The sequence below is a fragment of the Lynx canadensis genome, chromosome B4 (genome assembly GCF_007474595.2).
Source record: "Lynx canadensis isolate LIC74 chromosome B4, mLynCan4.pri.v2, whole genome shotgun sequence".
Classification (NCBI taxonomy): Eukaryota; Metazoa; Chordata; class Mammalia; order Carnivora; family Felidae; genus Lynx; species Lynx canadensis.
Window position 1 is genome coordinate 42,753,269 of NC_044309.1, and position 22,142 is coordinate 42,775,410.

Genomic DNA, 22,142 nt, shown 5'->3' on the forward strand with positions numbered 1-22,142 from the left:
GGCATGTGGTAGAGATCCACATTGATTCTTTTGCCTATAGATATCCATTGTCCTAGCTGTTTGTTGAAAGAACTTATATTCTTTTACTGACTGGCCCTGGCACCCGTTTGTATTTGTAGGACAATACGATTGTGCATTCAACTTGTCCTGTGGATCTATTTATCTGTATTGCAAGGGTTTCCAGGAGATAACTGCACAGTGACGTGGTTGCTTTGACTATTTTTCTCACAGTCAAGGATAGTTGTTACACCTAGGCAGTCTCTGTGCCATAGGCTGGCTCCCTTACATTTTGCTGGATAAAACACTCTTTCTTTGCTATGCTCTGTCATCCTTCTCAAATATTGTTCTCTTTTTATCACACTCTCTTAAATAGTGAACATTTCTTTGAAAGAAGCATCACGTAAAGTAGGAACCTGTTGGCCTGGTTGACACTGTTCAAGTTAACAGATTCATCGGGGAGAACAGGTGCCTGGTTTTAACACTGAAGCAACTCCTCTCCAAGTGTTACCTGATTACCCACGAAATGTGTGGTTGTGTTTTCTGAACTATGGACTTCTTTAAAAAGGATCTGTGTTTCCAGATGTGTGACTTGAAGCACCAACTAACTTTCAGCGCGTCTTCGTCAGTCCTCATATTCATTTTAAGATCCTTTATTATGAAATAGCCTGAAGGTGATCGCGCATATTCCATACCAAGAAAAAAAACCGTTGTGTGTACAAACAGGAAAACGTGCCTCAGACAATTAAAACAGACAGCACATGCTTAGATATTAATGCTCTGAGAAGATGTTTGGGGGTTACAATCACCCAGAGTCTTTCATTAGGTGGTTCTACATAGATCATGGACAGGTGGAGGTCTGTTCACTTGAAAGTGAACCCCAAAGGCAAAGAGTACAAAAATGTATCAGTAATATCCTTGAAAAACTCAGAACGAATAATAGAGGAAACTGATTATAAAAATATTTGATCTTCTCACCATGCTTTTAGGGAGTCACCTTCTGTTTCCTCCCAGCCTAAAAGTCATAGAACAGGACACTTTAGGCGCTCCCAGGCCCTGCAATTCTGCCATTTCACAGTAGAGGGCGCTGTTGCATTAAAACCCGCACCGGTTGCACCGCTACCTCGGTGGGCCTGTGCTCCTGGTCTACTTTCCAGATGTTTTTTAAACAAGCCCTGTATACGAATATTTTTTTCTCTAAACTCTAAGGAAGTGAGAGTTGAAGAAAAACAGACTTCTTAAAAGATCGTCCTTTTACCCATTGTCTTCAGACATAGCTTATCATATGTGACATTCTTGGAGGCTGCTGTCAAAGTCCCAAAGTACGAAATGCATCTCTCAAGTCATCAACCTCATACAGGGGCTGTGGAGAAAGAGAAGGAGACTCAGGGGATGACTTTGTAACATTTTGCAAGAAAGTAAGTGGGGGGGACTAGGAAGAGACAGGAAGAGAAGAGGAAGGAACGCTAAGACAGCTCTTGAGACTCTAACCAAGAAAGAGACATGTGAGGGATCAAAGAGGGGAAGGGAAAGGCATCCTGGCAGAGGGCTCTGAATTGTGAAACAGAAGAGCAAACTCAAATGCGGGAGAAACGACAACAACAAAAAAAGCCAGAAAATAGGCTTTCACCGGGGGAAAAATAAGGAGTGATATTTACACACACGCGCACATAACGACAGTGTGAAAAATATAAGAAAGGAAAACACAAGTCACTGCAGGAAAAGATGACTTTGGAGAGAGAAAGGAAAGGAGAAGCCAAGAAGCCCCTTACCAAAAGAATGCGTCGAAGCTGTCTGGATAGACGAACTGAATTTTCGTGCAACCCCTCCCAGGCTTTGAAAGTTTTTTCACGATTTTCCACAAAAGTATTCCAGCAATAAAAATAATCTTTAAAAAAAAGAAAAAAAGGAGGGAGATGGGGTTGAAGACAGCTCAGATCCCAAATCAAGAGAAAAGAAAGAAAACCCTGCCCCCCTCATGCCCCCACACCCCCTCCCCCTTAATTCTCATCTCCCCCAAAGCCTGGTGTCCAAGCCCTTAATTCTTTTCCTCCAATTCTAGTTGATAATTTTCAGCTGGATCCCGCCCCCGACGTTTCTCATTCTGAATTGCAATCCTGAACCAGAGCTGCCGCACGGCGCCTGCGCAGCAGAGGTCCCCTCCGCACCTTTGAAGGTCATGATGGCGATTTGGACGCCCGCGCGATGCAGGCGCCGCAGCCCCTCGGGCTCGGCCTTGCGGTCCTCGCAGAAGTAGAGGCGCGCGGTGAAGATCCTCAGACTGAGGTTGGGGTACCCCCTCAGAAAGTCGGCCACGTGCCGGGCGCAGTCGTAGCATGGGCTCCAGGAGGTGAACCAGGTGACGCGGTAGCAGCGGCCAGGGTCCAGGTCCCAGTCGGAGATGTAGCGGAGGAAGAGCAGTTCCACGTGGCAGCCGTTCTGCGGAGAGAGCAGACGACTTAGGTGACGTTCACTGACCTTGACTGCGGCGCCAGTAGCTTTACGGTCATTGATCCACCTGCTCCCCACAGTAATCTTTTATGGGGTGTCCGCAGTTTTGGGCCTTAACGTTGCAAAACGTTTTGCTAACTCCCCGAAGGAGCGGCGAGGCCCGAACCCTTTTGCCGCCGTGGCCCTGCGGCGTGGAGACAGGTTATGGATTTTTCTGTAGACCGGGAGGATGAAATGAGCCTGGTTGAAGTAGCATCACACTGTCGTGGAGTTTTTTAAGCTGTGCTTGTGAGGTTAACTTTTTGCACCTTTAAGGAGAAAGAAAATGGCTTGGAAGAAGTCCTGTTGCTTGACATCGTGGAAATACACCAGACCGCTAGGGGGAGGTAGGAAACTTAAGAAGGGGCAAAACACGTTAGAGTAAGGCCGACAGAGGGGCATTGTAAGAGAGGTAATAGGCACTGCTAAGGATTAAGAACAATTGAATGTGTTTGCGCATTGTGTGATCCCTGCGATTGTAATAATAATCTCACAATAGTGAGATATAGCAAGTCGGCTTAGTGTTGCGGGAAGGTCGTTAGCCCCGGAATCTGATGAGCTAGGTTCCGGTTCCTGGCGTCACCACTCAGGTGACTGAGACAATTTACCCAACTCTTGGATCTTCTAATTCAACACCAGTGAAATAGGCTGGTGTGAGGCTTAAATGAGAAAGAAATAAAGGGTTGGTAACTGCAAAGCCTTCCATACGTAGAATGTGCCACATCAACAAACAAGAAAGAGATTAGGATGTTAAACAATTGTAGTGAGATAATTTACGCAATACAAATGGAGGCAAAGGAAACTGAACAGTCAGATAAACTAAACAATGAGTCAGTGTCCTTCCACCCATGGATTCTTCCCTGGGACTCCCACCGATACCAGATGTCACTGTCTGTTATGAGACAGGAAATAATCGTTGGCAGAAGCTTATGTAAACCCATCTGGTTATGGTGAAGAAGTCTCTTGGAAGTGTAATTCTCTGATTTTCTAGATGCTGAGAGATCGGTTTAATTAATCAGCCAATTGAAGCTTCCCTGAGTATTCTGGGTCTCATACTGAATGTACTCATTGGCTTATGATCTGTGTGAGCAGAAGGGAATAGGAATCATTTGGCAAACAGAATTGAGTCATTATTAATGTTTCCTCAATTTTTCTTCCTTACTTTTCAAAAATTCTAAAGAAAATTTGATTTTCACATTTAAGATTTAGCTTGAATGAGCTGATAATATTCTCCTAAATCAAAAGGCTCCTACATTTGATTTCTTCCTTAACCTCAAAGGCAATTCATTTGCTGGGGAGAGGGGAGAGATTTTGGGGACAGTTAACTCTTGGCATTGAAGCAGGGTGTGGCAGTAATGTACCCAGCATGATTGGGGAGGACATTGGATGACATGCTTTGGGGCATAACAAGTTCATGGACGTTTATTTTTTTTTTTTTTAAGTTTATCTATTTTAAGAGAGAGCATGCATGAGCACAAGGGGGGGAGGGGCGGAGAGAAGGAGAGACAGAATTCCAAGCAGGCTCTGCACCATCAGGGTAGAGCCCTATGCGGGGCTCGAACTCACGAACTGTGAGATCATGACCTGAGCTGAGATCAAGATTTGGACACTTAACTGACTAAACCACCCAGGCGCCCCAAGTTTCGTGGACATTTAAAAAAGAAAAAGATTGGGGCGCCTGGGTGGCACAGTTGGTTGAAGCTCTGACTCTAGATCTGGGCTCAGGTCATGATCTCACAGTTCATAAGTTCAAGCCCCGTGTGGGCTCCGTGCTAACAGTGCGGAGCCTGCTTGGGATTCTCTCTCCTTCTCTCTGCCCCTATCCTGTGCTCTCTGTCTCTGTCTCTCTCTCAAAATAGACAAACCTACAATTTTCTTAAATTAAAAAAAAAAAAAAGAAGAAAGGAAGAAATCCGAAGACCTAAATGTGAGACAGGCTGAAATGTAGTACCGTCAGCAGATGGTTTTAAAAGTGCCCATAGTCTAGCTTTTAATTGCCTTGGAAGCAAATAATTGATACCTTGTTTCGAAGGTGACCGAAGTCCAATGAAAAGGAGGTGGCACTGTCCCGCCGCTTCACCACGTAGCACAAGTAGGTCTCATGGCGACCCTTAGCCCAGCGGACATTCTTGAAATGGTAGAGAAACTTCCTCTGCTTCATCAGGAGGCTGTGGGTGAGAGAGGGAGGAACGTACAGGAGTACAGCTCCTTCTCTGGTCACTCCTGGCTTTCCTTCAGGCTTTTTTTTTAAGAATTTTTTTTAATGTTTATTTATTTTTGAGAGACAGAGTGCGAGCAGGGGAGGGGTAGAGAGAGAGAGAGGGAGACACAGGATCCTAAGCAGGCTCCAGGCTCTGAGCTGTCAGCACAGAGCCCGACGCGGGGCTCGAACCCATGAACCGTGAGATCAGGACCCGAGCTGAACTTGGACTCCATTATTAACCCTTCTTCGTGCTTATATTTAAGACCAATTGACAGGTAGCCAGAACCCCCAAACCATGTGCACTCACAGGACAGTCTCCTCCCACAGCTCTTTTAGATGCTGACAACTTGGAATTACAAACTTGTTCCTGGGGTTCCATAATTTTTTTCTTTCAGAGTTCCCCTCCAAATGCTACCTGAATGCCCAGTGTGTACTTCAGACTCAACACGGTCAAAACAGAATTCCCAAACTGCCCGCCATCCTGATTATCCTGTCTCTCCTTACTTTTCCATCTCAAGTAACCAGGCTAAAAGCTTGGGGGTCATTGATTCTTCTCCTTAACTCCTCACATTTAGGTAATGATCTAAATATATTGATTCAGTTCTCCAAATATTTCTCTTTTGCTTTTTAATATTTTTATTTTTTAAACCTCCGAACATTTCTTGAGTTTGTATCTGCACTGTTCCCCCTGCTCTCTGCTTCGGTCCAAGCCCCTGCCTTCTGTTGTCATGTTGTTCTGGCCTCTAAGCTGGTCTCACTGCCCTCAGACCCTCCAAAAGAACATTCTCCGTGCTGTGCCAGAGTGATCTCGCAAAAACCCAGGCGTGACTATGTCATTTCCATGCTGAAAAGCTCCCAGTGAATCTCTTCTGCTCATAACTCTTTATTTTTGTGTTTTATTTATTTATTTATTTTTTATTTCTTTTAATGTTTGTTTTTGAGACAGAGAGAGACAGAGCATGAACGGGGGAGGGGCAGAGAGAGAGAGGGAGACACAGAATCGGAAACAGGCTCCAGGCTCTGAGCCATCAGCCCAGAGCCTGACGCGGGGCTCGAACTCACAGACCGTGAGATCGTGACCCGGGCTGAAGTCGGACGCTCAACCGACTGAGCCACCCAGGCGCCCCTTTGTGTTTTACTTTTGAGAGAGAGATCGTGAGCAGGGAAGGGGCAGAGAGGGGAAAGGAAAGAGGATCCAAAGCAGGTTCAGCAGTGAGTCCAACGCGGGGCTCGCACTCACGAACCTCGAGATCATGCTCTGAGCCAAAGTCGGAAGCTCAACTGACTGAGCCACCCAGGAGCCCCTGCCCATAACTCTTTAATGTGGTATTTAGGCCAGTTTTTACATTTGGTTATCAGTCTACATCTCTAGCCTCCTTTCCTACTACTTTTCCCCTGCCCTTCCCTCCCTTCAAGTGCCTGTGGTACTCATGTGTTCTGAGGCTTTTTCTTTCCCATCACCTCGCTGATGCACTTCCTCCCGGTGAATGCTTTCCTGTCTTTTTCACTGGACAAAACCTACATATCCTTCAAAGCCTAACCACAGTTCAACTCTTTTTTATTTATTTTTTTCTTGCTACCACCATCCCCAAATTTCTAGGCAAAAATCGAACACTTAACAACGACAAAGACCCTCCTGGGGCACCTGGGTGGCTGAGTGTGTTAAGCACTTGACTCTTGATTTTGGCTCAGGTCCTGATCTCACTGTTCGTGGAGTCAAGCACGGCATAGGACTCTGCAGAGCCTGCTTGGAATTCTTTCTACCCCCACCCCCCCACCCTCCTGGGCCTATGTGCACTCTCTCTCAAAATAAATAAATAAACATTCAAAAGAAAAACCCTCCTGTCGTTTCCCTTGGTTCTCCAGTTCATCCCTACCGAATTCCTCATCCCCGGTTACCAATTGATTGCTGACCTGTCTCCCCATTTAGACTTCGTGTTTTGAGGCAGAAAAGTGTCACTTCATGAGGAAAAAAAATCTCTTTTTAACGTAAGAGTGTACTTGGCTGTTAACTTGAATAATACAAAAAGTTAAGTGTTACGTTTCAAAGTACTAAAGAATTACACTATCAACAATAGCCAAAGTATGGGAAGAGCCCAAATGTCCATCGATGGATGATATATATATATATATGCAATGGAGTATTACTCAGCCATCAAAAAGAACGAAATCTTGCCATTTGCAACTGCGTGGATGGAACTAGAGGGTATTAATGCTAAGCGAAATAAGTCAGGGAAAGACATATCATGACTTCACTCATATGAGGACATTAAGATAAAAACCAGGTGAACATAAGGGAAGGGAAGCAAAAGTAATATAAAAACAGGGTGGGGGACAAAACAGAAGAGACTCAAATATGGAGAACAAACAGAGGGTTACTGGAGGGGTTGTGGGAGGGGGGATGGGCCAAATGGGTAAGGGGCATTAAGGAATCTACTCCTGAAATCCTTGTTGCACTATATGCTAATTTGGGTGTAAATGGAAAAAAATAAAATTAAAAATAAATAAATAAATATTAAAGAATTAAAATTTTAAAAATTAAAACAAAATTGTTAATTCAATATTTAGGATAGTATCTAAGAGTTAAAATTTTTATGTTTTTCTAGTATTTTACAGTCATATTTACATGGTTTGGATTATACTGATTTCATACGGAATTTTGCACTCTGCTGCTTTTTAAACTTGGCAATATAATCTAAACATTATGTTATGTCGCTCGCATGCCCTTGTTTTCCGTATTCCTAGCACAGTGTTTTACTTGTCACGAGCACTAAATTGCATTGCATTGGTGGAAATACTCTGTGCTGACTCAAGTTTCCTTGCGTTTGTGGATTTAACACAAGCTCTATAGTATGGTTGATACCAAAGCACTGATGGTTTCTCCGAGTTTTGTCTTTAGTCTCTTCCAGAAATGTATTTATCGAGTTGTGGAGATAATGCTGCCACTTAGTGGCCCAGGGCAGAAGTGCAGTAAACTTGTAGGGACACCTGGGTGGCTCATTCGGGTTGAGCGTCTGACTCTTGATTTCGGCTTGGCTGTGGTCACGGTCCCAGAGGTCATGATCCTAGAGTCGTGGGATGGAGCCCAGAGTCAGGCTCAGTGCAGAGTGTGAAGCCTGCTTGGGATTGTCTCTCTATCCCTCTGCCCTTCTCCCCCGTTCTCTCTCTCTCTCTCTCTCTCTCTCAAATTAAAACAAACAGAAAAAGTGCAGTGAACTTGTAAAAACAAAGAGCGAGGCAAGGATTTGAATACGGTTGGCTGGCAAGAGAATTGAAACTTATTTCACCTTTTTTTTTTTTTTTTAAACCATTGAGGCATAATTTACATATGTCACCCTTTTAAAATGTACAGTTTTGTGAGTACTGGCAGATGTAAACACCCAAAGCTGAGACCACCGTCAGGATACAGAACATTTCCAGGGGACGCCTCCCCAGAGTTTCCTCATTCACTGTGTCGGTCAGTTCTTCCCCCCCTTTCCTAGGCAACCATTAATCTGCTTTCTGTCACCGTATGTCACTATCCACGTCCTAGAATTCTGTATAAGTCCTACATTATCTCTTCCTTTGTGTCCGACTTGTTTCACTTTGAAATTCATTTGTAGTGTTGCATGTGTTAATAGTTTGATCCTCTGTTTTGCGAAGTAATATCCCATTGCATGGCTTAGAGCACATGTATTCATTCACCTGTCGATGGACATTTGGACTGTTTCCACTTTGAGGCTATTGTGAATAAAGGTTTTACAAACATGTCCCAGTCTTTGTGATGACATAGGTTGAGAATTAATTTTAATGCAATACATGTGATAGACCCTGAATTCAAGAGTTAAGTATCCAAGTGTCAACCTTATTAATTAGGTGAGCAAGGACGAGCTTTTTATAGCCATCTCAATTTAAAATGTCTCGCCTCACACACGTGAAGCTTCTTGAAATACACTTTAAATCCTGAGGCAGAGAACTGGGTTTATCACCAGTATACACATTATGTATATCAAGCAATTTAAAAATGGCTTAATCATGTCATTTTAGAATGAAAAATTGGCATGTGAGAGCAAGCGGGGGGAGGGGCAGAGGCAAAGAGATTTTTAAGCAGGCTCCACACAAAGCTGAGCTGGACGTAGGGCTTGATCCCACAACCGTGAGTGAGATCATGACTTGGGCTGAAATCAAGAGTTGGTCGCTCAACCGACTGAGCCACCCAGGTGCCCCAGGGGGCTCGGTTTTAAACAGACTAAGCATCATCTCTTACTGAGACATTTCTTTAAACACCTAACGTACCCTGCTGGGCTCTATGGCCAAGCAAAGGGTGGAGAGAGGTACCGTATCACACACAGCGGATCTGCTGCCGGGAGGAAGAAAAGGTGTTCTGGAAGGGATGTGAGATAGGTGAGGGAATTCAGATGGACTTTTGCCTTCTGCCTCACGGGGAAATATAGCAGTCCGTTACTGTTTGTCAGAAGCGACCACAGTGAAGCGAATCACTTGATTGTGACCTGTTAGTTAACCTTCTAGGTCCATCACTTTCCTTCAACTGTAGCTAGGGTCCCATTTCCAGTATCCTGTTCTCTTGGTTTCTCTTTTGGGTACAAAGGACTTTGAGGTCGCGGGCTGCCAGCTGCTCTGGACAGCTGTGCCCCGTGAGGCAGAACATCGCTGTATCCCCAGCAATGCAAACAGAGACAAATGGGTTAAAAATAATCTTGACGAATGCCCTCTGCAGATTTTCTTTTCCTTAATGATAATTGTATATTTCCCCTTTTCTCCTCTTGAATTTCATCTTTTCTCCTTTTTGTGTCTTTGAACTTCAACTACGAATTTAATCATTGCTTTGCATTTCATTATGTACAAATATTTTCACTGGACCCTTTACCTCTTTCTACCTCAGATTAATTTGCAAAATCTGATTGCAAACTGAGCAGACATTTGACATTTTTGCCCTCAAGAAAATTTGCTGAAGAACATTTAGACTCCCATTAAAAATCTTAATTCTGGGTGCACCTGGATGGCTCAGCTGATGAAACATGAGACTCTTGATCCTGGGGTTGTGAGTTCGAGCCCTACATTGGGTATAAAGATTACCTGAAATCTTTTGAAAAAAATTTTTTTTTAATTTAAAAAATCAATTCTGTAGTGTAAACGCTTTGTAAAAGCGTTAAGTTGAGATAAAGCATAAGGATTAAGTATGATTCTCATACTTCTGTAGTAAGTAGGAATAAAATAAGTTATGTGATAATAACTTATCATAAACTGCTTGTGACAACATTCTGATAATCTTAAAAATACATTTAAGAAGTAAGTTAAACGAAACTGGAAGACTATATACGTAGGGGCGCCTGGGTGCCTCAGTTGGTTAAGCGTCCCACTCTTGATTTTGTCTCAGGTCATGATCTCAGAGTTCATGAGATCAAGCCCCACATTGGGCTCTGTGCCGACAGCATGAAGCCTGCTTGGAATTCTCTTTCTCCCTCTCTCTCTGCCCCTCCCCTGCTCTCTCTCTCTTTCTCTCTCTCTCAAAATAAAAAAAAAATTAAAAAATTAAAAGGAAGACTAGATAAGTAGTAAAAATGCCACTAACTGCCTAACAATTAACACTAAATAAAGTTATTTACTGATGCTTGACTGATTTTTTTCCCTGTAACAGATACGTACCATCCTAGTGACTTTCAAGCAGTTAATTTTGAATATGGGCATTAAAAAATAATCTCCTTACTCTGTAACTAAATTTTTCAGTAAAGAGTCCCCAGGAAGGTTTACAAGTCCTTTTGTAGGTGAATGCTGACAAAATTATTAGTACAATTTCCACTACCGTTTGTAATGTAGTTATAGTCTTGCTATACCTTTTCATGAATTGAATCTCTAAACTAGTGCTAACTGCACGACACATCTCAGGACGAGTCCATACGTGGCACATAGGAGTTCTTTTGAATATGGAAGAGAGAGAGAGAACAGAGAGAATCAGGCAGAGAGCGTGTAAGATCTGAACAGATGTGACAGATCCAGAGAAATAAACGTGCAGATTGCCCAAGCAGTGAGTCAGATAGTGAGAGGAGAGAAGCAGATAGCTACCAATCTGAAAGCTCAGATTTGCTCGGAGAGGAAAGCCAGTGCACCCCCGCCCCATGAGGAGACTTTACCTGTCCATTGTGGATTCCAGGGTGTCTTTCTTAGTCTTAGGCCAAGGAAGGCTTGCCTCAAGTCCTGCTGCCTCACTGACTCTGTCTGGCAGTGCATTGGCCCCACACATTCAAATTTGAGCTTACCCTCTTAGGCTCCACCCCCCCCCCAAGGCATCATCACCATCAGGTACCCCAACAGCCTTCCTCTTGTTTAGGTCCAAAAAAGATAGGCGGGGCTGTCGTTGGCAAAGTCACGTGGGTAAATGACTGAGGGCCGGTCTGCTTAAGGTATAGGCTCCTTTAGGGCTACAGCTGTAAAAATCCAGTCTATGCTCCACAGGAGCATAGATCTTCCCAAAGATCTTTCCAAAGATCAGGAAACAATAGCCAGAGACACTTAGGAAATTGTAAGCCTGGTGGCCAATAACATCTTTAATTTTAAAAGTGCAATAATAATATTAGTAATGTTCAATGAAATAGCATCTTGTTCTCTGTGAGCTGAAGGCATCTGTTCCCTTGTGTAAGTGCACACTTTCTGAATCTCAGTAGAGACCAGCACTAACACCTCCTGCTTTGTGGCCAAGCAAGTAAATGTGGTCAGTTATGTAGGACTTAGGAATAGAAATTATGCACCCTAAACCACCAATTCCCCCCCCCTTTCTGATTGCATTACAAGAATTGCTAGAAGACTAGATGATTGCACAAGAGTAATTTTTGCAAAAGCTGTCTTTTCCACAAGCCATATATTTTGAAGTCAGAAGCAGCGGCATCCCAAAGCATTAAAAAATGTTTATTTCATCAGACAGAATCAGCATCCAAATGACTCCAGTGAACTTGGAAAACCGTCTGGGCTTTTCAAGTAAAAGGCTTTAAATTCCTGCCCTCATACAATTTGGCCTATTAAAGATTTTGCTTCTCCCTCCTAACTCAGTCTAAATCCTTTCTATTTCTTTATTCGATAGAAACTCAGTGCCTAACTACGTGAGAGAAACTGTTGGGTGCTGGGGGTACAGTCGTGAGTAAAGCAGCTAAGGTCTCTGCTCCCTTCCTGCCTCAAGGCTTTGAATACCCCATAGGCATTGATTCCCAAATCTGTCGCTCCAGCTTGGACCACTTCCTTGAACTCAACACAGAGGCAAACAACTGCCACCTCAGCATCCCCATTTAAATATCCGAGGGGCATCGCCAACACGCCTCAAACTGATCCCCTGTTCTCTCTTTCAACACACCTGCTCCTTTGGCCATCTTTCCCATCTCCATGACGGTGTCGTCCCTCCCATGGCTCAGGCCAACCTGGCAGTCTTCCTTGGTGGTTCTTTTCCTTCTAAAGTCCATTGCATTAGCAAGTCCTGTGGCCTCTACTTGCAGAATAAATCCAGGACTGACCACTTTTCACCACCTCTGCAAGCAACCTGGATTACTTCCCCCCACTGGTCTTTCTGCTTCCCTGTCTTTCGATTACAGTCTATTCTCAACACAGCAATCAGAATAATCCTTTTGAAACACTTTATTTTTATTTTATTAATGCTTATTTACTTAAAAAATTTTTTTTAACATTTATTCATTTTTGAGAGACAGAGAGACAGACAGACAGAATCGGAGTCAGGGTCCAGGCTCTGAGCTGTCTGCACAGAGCCCGACATGGGGCTCGAACTCATGGAATGTGAGATCATGACCTGAGCTGAAGTTGGACGTTTAACCAGCTGAGCCACCCAGGCACCCCAATGTTTATCTTTGAGAGAGAGAGAGAGAGAGAGAGAGAGCGCATGAGAGCACGAGTGGGGGAGGGGCAGAGAGAGAAGGAGACACAGAATCTGAAGCAGGCTCCAGGCTCAGAGCTGTCAACACGAAGCCTGACGCGGGGCTCGAACTCACGGAATGTGAGATCATGACCTGAGCCGAAGTCGGAAGCTCAACAAGCTGAGCCACCCGGGGGGCCTCCCTTTGAGACACTTTAGATCGCATAACTCGTCTGTGAAAACTTTCCATGGTTTTCTATTCTCTCAGTAATAGTCAACATCCTTCCATGACACACAAGACCCTGTATCATCTGCCTCTGCTTTGCCTCTAAATTATCACTTTTAGGGGCACCTGGCTGGCTCAGTTGGTAGAGCATGCAACTCTTGGTCCAGGGGTCGTAAGTTTGAGCCCCTTTGTGTGTAGAGATTACTGTAAAAAAGATGAAATCTTAAAATAAATACTTTCAACTCTCTCCCTTGCTTATTCACAGAACACACATGCCCGCCCCCTCATTTGCACTTACTGGCTCTCCTGCCCAGAGTGCTCCTTCCCTGTACATCATTATGGGGTTTTTATTGACTAATTTATGTATTAATTAATTAATTCATTTTCATTATGGGTTTTTTAAATTAAGTTTTTAATTCCAGTGTAAGTTCACATACAATATCATATTAGCTTCAGGTCTTAGATCATCACAGTTTGATTTCCTTATTTATGTCTTTACTCAACTACCTCCTTATACTTGAGGCCTTTCCTAGTGACCATATCTAAAATTTCAACTCTATCCCACTATCCTAGCATTTCCGTTCCCCTTTCTAATGTATATTTCTCTTTAGCACTTATCACTTAAAATATATTGTGATCTGTGCTCCTCATTGACTCTTAGGTCTATGAACAGAGGGATTTTTGTCTTTCTTTTCACCCCGCCAAGATATTCCTAGTACTTAGTACAATGTTGGCATATAGTAGATGCTGAATGAATGTTGAATGAATGAATCCATAAGGATCTCATGGAACTTACATTCGAGTGGGAAAGACGCATTAATCAAGTAATTGAACCTGTAAATATGTCATTGAAACTGATATTTGCTATGAAAGACAAGTACACATAGTAACAGGAGACTGACCGGTCTGTGATCAGTGGGAGGACTCCTGTTGGGAAATGGTAATAGTCAGTGTCTTAGCTCCCTTCTCTGTCTGAGATTCTTTGATGGTTGGGTTATGGAAGAAAGGAAGTATTTACCACTGCGTCTTAACATTCCATGCCCTGACTCAGAAACTTTTTCTTTTTCTTTTTAAGTTTGTTTATTTATTTTTGAGAGGGAGTGAGAGCGAAAGAGTGAGAGCACGCACAAGTTGAGGAGGGGCAGAGAGAAATGTTAGAATCCAAAGCAGTCTCCAGGCTCCCAACCGTCAGCACAGATCCGGATGTGGGGCTCAAACTCAAGAGCCATGAGATCATGACCTGAGCTGAAGTCGGATGCTTAACCAACTGGGCCACCCAAGCGCCCCCAGAAACTTTCTAATCACACCCTTTGTCAAACACAGAAGTTTAGAGTTTCCTATTTGCCCTACCCTTCCTCTCTCCACTCTATTAAACCTGGAACATTAAGGGAAATTTCTGAAGTGGGTTATTTCAAATCACAGCTAATAGTTTTGAGTGCTTACTGTAGTTAGACATTACACTAAGCCCTTTAAAGACAAAGTACACATATTTAGGAAAACTGTGATGGGGATAAAGTTTCTTATAGGCTCCTGAATTGTGCTCATGGTCCCTGATTCTATGGATCGCAAATTCAACTTTGCTTCACCGTGGGTACCGAGCCAAGGATGGCCCGATGGTAGTTCACTCTCAAGGACTCTCTAAGTGAGAGTGAGTGGATCTAATGTGAACAAGCCTTACAATGCTCTCTCACTTGCCTCCAATAAACCAACCAAAATATCAAGGTACCGCAGATCTCACTGAAGTGTTGGAGAAATCTAAGGGAATGATACATGTGAGAGAAGTCATATTAGTTAATAGGTTAATTATGGCTTTTTATAGCTTAAGAAAGAATTTCAAAAGAATGAGTCTCTTCACAGGGATCTGCTCATGACCACATCCCATTCCTAGTGTTGTTCTCCTGCCCTCCAGTCCACTCCTGTCCAAAAGCCTCTTTTTCTCAATTCCACAGGGAAACTCTGCCTTGTATTTTCCAGGATTATTCTCACCCATGGATCCATGTTTCTCTGTAGACATCTATTTCTCCAAGTCTTTATTTTGAAAAAGATTCTCAGGGCACAGGAAAGATAGTAGATGATAGCCAGTCACCTTTAGCACCGAATTGAAGGGGCAGATGGCCAGGGAAAGGGTAGAGGAGACTTTAAACTCTGCAGAGACCACGATGGGGCATGGCCATGGGTGATCTGACCCCTTTAAATTGTCTCCTCATATATGAGGTGGGCCTTTACCATGTTTTCATCCAGGTGTCCAGAGAAACACACACACACACACACACACACACACACACACACACACACAGATGCTCCAAAAAGATCAATATTAATTCTTCGCGATGGTAGTATCTCTAAATTCAAAAAAATAAAAAAAGTGTTCCGGTCGCCCAAATGATATTACAGTTTGGACTCTTAGTTGCCTTTGTATATTCTCTCTTCAAATTATGCCACTTTGGGAGCGCCTGGGTGGCTCAGTCTGTTCAGCTTCCAACTTCGGCTCGGGTCGTGACCTCCCTGTTTCTGTCTCTCTCTGTCAAAAATAATAAAACCGTTTAAAAAATTTAAAAAATGACGCCCCTTTGTTCTAGCTGGAAATAAGAAAACTGGCCTGTTGCTGATCCCCATGCCCCTATGTTTGATTTTGGTTTGGTCTGTTTTTATTTTGTGCAATTCTGATCATTTCTAATTGTACGACTCAGTGGCATTAATTACGTTCCCAATGTTGCGCAACCATCACCCCTATCTTTCCAAAACGTCTCCGTCACCCCCAAAAAGAAACTTCATAACCATGAAGCACGAACTCACCATTCCCTCCTCCTTCTAGATCCTGGTAACTTAGAATCTGCTTTCTCTATGAATTTGTTGATTCCAGATACTCCCTAGAAGTGACAACCATACAACGTTTTTCCTTTCGTGCTTGGTTCATTTCACTTTGTATAACGTTTTCGAGATTCATCCATGTTATAGTGTGTGTCAAAACTTCATTCCTTTTTATGGTTTATACATTTATAGTGTTTCATTGTGTGTCTCCAGCACATCTTACTTATCCATTCATGTGTTGATAGACACTCGAGTTGCTTGCACACTTTGGTTATTGTGCAGTGTGGCAGTGAAGCTTTGTGTACAAGCATGAGTCTTTGTAACTAGAAGTAACTAGAAGTAACTAGAAGTGGAGTCACCTGAATGGCATTTCCTCTGAATGACACACACACACACTCTTAAAAATTATGGCCGAAATTATGAAATTATACTTTTAAAAGACTCAATAGCTCCTCATATGAGGGTCTTCGTCTTCTTTTTTTTTTTTTAACATTTATTCGTTTCAGTAATCTGAGCATTCAGTAACTCAGTGTGGGGCTCAAACTCACAGCCCCCAGATCAAGAGGGGCACACTCCACTGCCTGAGCTAGCTAGCCACCCTAAGGGCCATCCTTTCTGCTCAGCCTCTGGCTGGGGAGGGATTTTATTCTTGTCTTCACAACGTGTTATTTAACAAGCTCAGCCACTAGCTGGGAAGTAGAAAAGCTAGACCTGAGATCTGAACCCGAGTCAGCCGTCCTGTCCGTGCAATACCGTCGTGTTGGAAAACCAGTCCCACAGACCTTAATCCGGTTGACCATATCAGGTTGGGAATCTTCACATCAGAGCTACAGAGGATTTTTCCCCTGTGTTACTCTATCATTTAGAATTGAGTCTGGCTACATATGTCGGGCAAATTCAATGAACTACTTATGTGAGATACAATTTCTCTCCCAGATACAACAACGTAAATGTCCAGCAAGTAATTAAATCTAAATATAATTGAAACATGCACTTTGGAGCCCTTTATTTTGTCAAGAGACTATCCATGGGACATGTTTTTAGCCAGAATGTTTTTCTCATCTCTCAGTTCAAATATGGGGCATGAGTCCCAGCCTGGCACCAGTGGGAAATTAAATGCTGCATACCGGGAACCATACAAGACTAGAGGGCAGGGGAGAGTCAATTCTTCCAGATTGGTTTCTGAAGCAGAATTATCTCTGGATATTTGCTTTACAAATGATGTAGATTTGATACGGTGCTGGCAAAATCTATAAACACAACACGGAATACTCATTGTGCATTCTTGCATTTTCTATTTTAAAATCCTACTTTTCAGTGTATAGACTATACACAAGATTTTCTCCAACAAGTGTAAATGTTTTAAATCTTTATGACTTGACAATGAAGGTGCTGGGGAAAAAAAATTCTGTTGTGGTTGTTTTGATGTTCTACTCCTTTGAGAGCAATGTAAAACATGCTTTTGTAAGTAATTTATGGACACAGTCTTTGAAAACTGAAATTCACTCAATTAGTTAATATTTATTGCAGGCCTATTATGAGAAAGCATAAGACTGAGCTTTGAAGGGGAACAATGATTCACACGACAGTTCTTCAAGGAATTCATACTTTTGTTTAAAGCTTCAAAAGTAGGTAATACTTAAATGACAACATAAAAGAGTTGCAGGAACCTTAGCCCTACGTTTCTCAAAATGACATGCATATTTGGAGACAGTCCTAAATATGAGTGGATGACAATACATCGGAAGTAGATGAAAACCACAGGATAAATTTGTCATGCTATTCTAGAATATAAATGGTTTCCAAAGGTATGAGAAAAGAGCGTTTTTATTTTATTTGTTTCTTTATTATTTTTATTAATTTTTTTTAAAATTTATTATTGAGAGAGAGAGACAGAGACAGAGTGAGAGTAGCCAGAAGAGAGGGGGAGAGAGAGGGGGAGAGAGAGAGAATCCCAAGCAGCTCCACACTGTCAGCACAGAGCCTGCCTCGGGGCTTGATCTCCTGAACCGTGAGATCGTGACCTGAGCCAGGATCAGGAGTTGGACAGTCAACTGACTGAGCCATGCAGGCGCCCTAGTATTTTTATCTGAAAAATTATTTAGAGTAGAATATAACATGCACGTTCATTTTCCTCACATTTGTGACTTTTCCCTATTGTCCTCTCCCACCCCCATGTAAAAAGTAAAAGTGCTCGAAACATGGACGATTTCAAAGATTATTATGCTCCCTTGTATGTAGAGTAAGCCCACGTGTGGCAAGCATACACGTGTGGTTGCTAATATAGGACCATGGAAGTGTTAAGAATAAAACATAGATTCTAGGAGATATTTCAGCCGAACGCAGGTTGTTTGGGATTATATCCTCAGATGCTCAGCATTTATTTTACTGTCTTACAGGATATTTGAATGGGGGACAAATTCGAGACACGACGGTTCTGTAATTCTCTATAGAAAGCACGGATCCTAAAGTACCCCAAATGCTTATATAATTCCAGTAACAGGATGTGCATCACCTACTTAATGCCATGGGCTCAGATGGGTGCAATGTGTGAATACGAAAGCATGGTACTTGGAATATATGGAATAATCCTGATGAAAACCTTTCATCCTCTCTCCAGGTAACAGAAACCACATGAGCAAAGGACTGTGTGATGTGCTTGATAGGTTTTAGCAACAATGAGTAGCTTAGGTTAGTTTGGTTTGCGTGATGGCTCGTAAGAAAACAATGATGACAGATAAAACTGCGATGTAATTCATATTTCATTTAAGCTTTTTATTAAGGAAACTTTTGGAACAAAGTCGAGAGTCTTGCACAACGGCTGTAAATAAAAAGCTATTGAAGGGGATGCCTGGGTAGCTCAGTCGGTTGAGCGTCCAACGCTCAGGTCATTTGGCCCGGGGTTGAGGGATCGAGCCCCATGTTGGGCTCCACAATGAGCGTGAAGCCTGCTTAATTAAGATTCCCTCTCTCGGAGCGCCTGGGTGTCTCAGTCGGTTAAATGACCGGCTCAGGTCATCTCACGGTTCGTGGGTTTGATTCCTGCGTCGGGCTCTGTGCTGACCGCTTGCTGGGAGCCTGGGGCCAGCTTCAGATTCTGTGTCTCCTTCTGTCTGCCCCTCCCCGGCTTGTGCCCTGTCTCACTCTGTCTCTCAAAAATAAGTAAAGGTAAAAAGATTAAAAAAAAAAGAAGATTCCCTCTCTCTGCCCCTCTCCCTTGTTTCTCTAAAATTAAAAAAAAAGTGTAGGGGCACCAGGGTGTCTCAGTCAGCTAAGCGTGTGACTCCAGCTCAGGTCGTGATCTCACAGTCGGTGAGTTTGAGCCCTGTGTCGGGGTCTGTGCTGACAGCTCAGAGCGTGGAGCCTGCTTCAGATTCTGGGTCTCCGTCTCTGCCCCTTCCCCACTTGCTCTCTGTCTCTCTCTCTCCCTCTCAAAAAAAAACATTAAAAATTTTTTTTTCTTAATTTTTAAAAAGCTATGGAAGAAGTGTGATTTGTCCAGCATACTGAGAGTAACATTTTTTTTTCCCCCAGAAAGCCATTATCCCTGTTTATTTTTCTTTTGAAGGAAGGAAAATTACTCTCTTATAATTACAATAGCATTTTTCATTCCCGGGCATTTGGCGTTAGTGTGATTAAAAAACCAATTTTGTGGGGTTTCATCATGCGGGTTTTAAAACTTGTTTTCCTTATTAGCTACCTGCTCCCTTCACCAGCTTCTCTTGAAAAACCACAGGACAACCTGGTCAGTTTATTTTTAACGAACACAATATGACTTGGAAATTGTACCTCTCGTGGCTGTGTGAAGTTTTGGACATCTGGACTTCACCACTGCTGATTTTCAGCATGGTTAGCCCAAGGTGAGGTTTCATTCTGGCCAGCGTGTGAGGCCAGCAGGCCCCCTGGGGATCTTCCAGGGCATACATTCCCGGGTCTGAGGGCCAAGATGCTCAGATAATGACTCCCCAGGCCACTATTTTTGGACACCAGGTAGATTGTTCAATACGATACTTTCTTGTTTTTGAAAAAGCCCAAAAAAGGGATCCGTGTGGGTGAAAGTGCGGTTTTTGGAGTGCTTCAACTTCTGCATTTCCTGATTTTTGTTTTTCTCAGTTGGCGGCCAGACACATCACTGAATTTCTCTGGGGTATGAAGCAGAGGGAAGGACCTTTAAACACATACAGGAATTACTCACTCAGCTTCTGCCGCGCAGCTGCCCAGGACTCACTGAGGTTGAGAGAACAAAAAAACAAGTATTCGTCAAAAGCCTGAGGGCTGGGCAGAGGGCTGAAGAAAAAGAGCTATTTTTGCTGGGAAAAATGGCTGAAGAAGCTTCATTGATCATGCACATAATGGAAAATAGCATAGAGCAGTGGGAAAAGTTAGGTTTTGAAAGCAAGTACGTTAAGACCCGAATCGTCACTGTTTCCTAGCAAGGTGTCTGACTGTGTTTCAGTTTCCCCACGTGTGAAGTGTGAACAAAAAAATAGTAGTCATCGCTGTCCCTCACTGTGGGTGCAGCTCATACCAGGTTCTGTGCTGAGCGTGTTGCGTGAATTATCTTATTTAGAGCCGAGAAGTAGGGACTGTTATCCCAGTTTTCAGACAGGCACACTGAGGCTCACGGCTGGCGGGATTGTTAAAGATGATGCAAGCAAGGGGCTCTGCATGTGGCCTAGTGCATGGAACGTACTCTGTACGGAACTGGCTTTATTAAAGATTATCTTACAAAACCAATACGTTTAGAAGGCCAGCCACTTCAAAACTATCAATTGTGATCCTCAGCACGTCACGGGAGCTCATGGTTTTGTGATTGGTAATTAAATGTGAGTGAGGAGTTTGGAGGTTCTCACACTTCAGTGTGAGTGAGTGTAGAAAACTGCACATTCCAGTGTTTAATCCCTCAAGAGTTTATTCAGCGAGTCTGGAATCCAGCCCAGGTTCTCTGCCTTTCTGACAAGCGGCCATTCATTCCAAAGCAGGTGGTCTGTTGGGAACCTGGCTTTGAAAAATATTGCCCTAGAAGAGCTCACATCTCTCCCAGCTCCCAAATTCTGTGTTTGTATGACTTCTGTCTAGAATTCTGGGTGTGTATGACCTCATATAGTTTTGAAAAATTGGTGTGTGTTTGCTTCATTGCTTTTTAGTCCATTGAAATGCCAGGGAAAATTAGAGATGCTCTAAATAACAGAGATCTGTTTTCTTTTTGTGGGTAGGTGCATACCAAAGACCAAATCCCATGTTATTTGTTTGCTCAGTGATGTAATCTAAGGAATGATGATTCCAATCTTGACAAAATAGCTCTGAAAGGGATAAGAGACAGTTTGTAAAGAAAGTGTAGTATTATAGGGACAATATGTTATCTGTAGAATTGCCATTCTGTTTCTCTCTAAATAGTCCCTGACAGTTGAAATCAAATTACCGTCTATGCTATGGGAGTCCTGGCACCATACTGGCAAATTCTTCCTCTTCTTTTGTAGGGTCTTTGCTGATCATTGCCTTTTCTTCTCAATAATTGTTCTGTCTCCAGTAATTAACTCACAACCCCCTTGATTTAATTAAACTCGGTAGGGTTGATGAGATTTGAGAAACTACTTGATATCAGCAACTCCAAATTCTGTGGCCTGGTTTCCTCCTCCCCCATTACCCCCACATCTTTTCTCTTCCTCCACTCACCCATACGTTGGCTGAAAGTACCAACAAAGATCTCTTCCCTTTACCAGGGGAACTGGGAGATACTACATCAGCAGTATTAGAAAAAAAAAAACACCACCAACCCATTCAATACACTCAATACTTGGTTAATTTATTCAACATGGTCCTGCCTCCCACACATCCTGGTTACTTTAGACCTCCATCCACAGGCTCCATAGAGGAGGTACGGCTATAACATAAAAAGAAGAAAAGTCCTGGGGTGCCTGGATGGCTCGGGCGGTTAAGTGTCCGACTTTGGCTCAGGTCATGATCTCACAGTTCATGGGTTTGAGCCCCACGTGAGCTCTGTGCTGTCGCCCCAGAGCCTGGAGCCTGCTCTTGATTCTGTGTCTCCCTCTCGTCCTGCCCCTCGCCAGCTTGCGCCGTATCTCTTTCTCTCTCTCAAAAATAAATGAACATTAAAAAAAGTAAAGTCCAAGGGCTCCCTGTTGAGACGGTTATCTTGAATATGCTTTGTAACTAGCTGTTTATGCCCATATAGATTATCTTTCTTTGTAATTTCTTTTCTTTTTTCTTTCTTTTTTCTCTTTTTCTTTCTTTCTGTCTTTGAGAGAGAGGACGCAAGTGAGCGAGGGGCAGAGAGGGAGGGAAAGAGAGAATCCCATGAGAGGGAGAGGGAGAGAAGCGGGGCTCAAGCTCACCCGAAGCGGGGCTCGAACTCCTGAACTGTGAGATCATGACCTAAGCCTAAGTCAAATGCTTAATCAACTGAGCAGATTGGTGCTTGCTCAGGGGCTAGAAGGAAGAGGAATAGGGAGTAACTGCATAATGGATATGGAGTTCTCTTCTGCAGCGATAACGTTTTATTACTGGATGTATATAATGTATGTACTGAATGTCACTGAATT

The 22,142-nt window shown here is 43.1% G+C and overlaps 1 protein-coding gene across 1 annotated transcript; it reads right to left on the reverse strand.

Annotated features, from left to right (window-relative positions):
• Positions 1-634: 634 nt before the first annotated feature.
• On the reverse strand, positions 635-19,505 carry AICDA (activation induced cytidine deaminase). Its single transcript, XM_032593767.1, has 5 exons — positions 19,369-19,505; positions 4,508-4,655; positions 2,166-2,436; positions 1,770-1,885; positions 635-1,360 (listed from the first exon to the last, which is right to left on the reverse strand). Exons 1-5 carry the CDS (start codon positions 19,503-19,505, stop codon positions 1,307-1,309), a joined length of 726 nt encoding a protein of 241 aa, XP_032449658.1. The 3' UTR covers positions 635-1,306.
• Between the last annotated feature and the right edge of the window lie 2,637 nt (positions 19,506-22,142).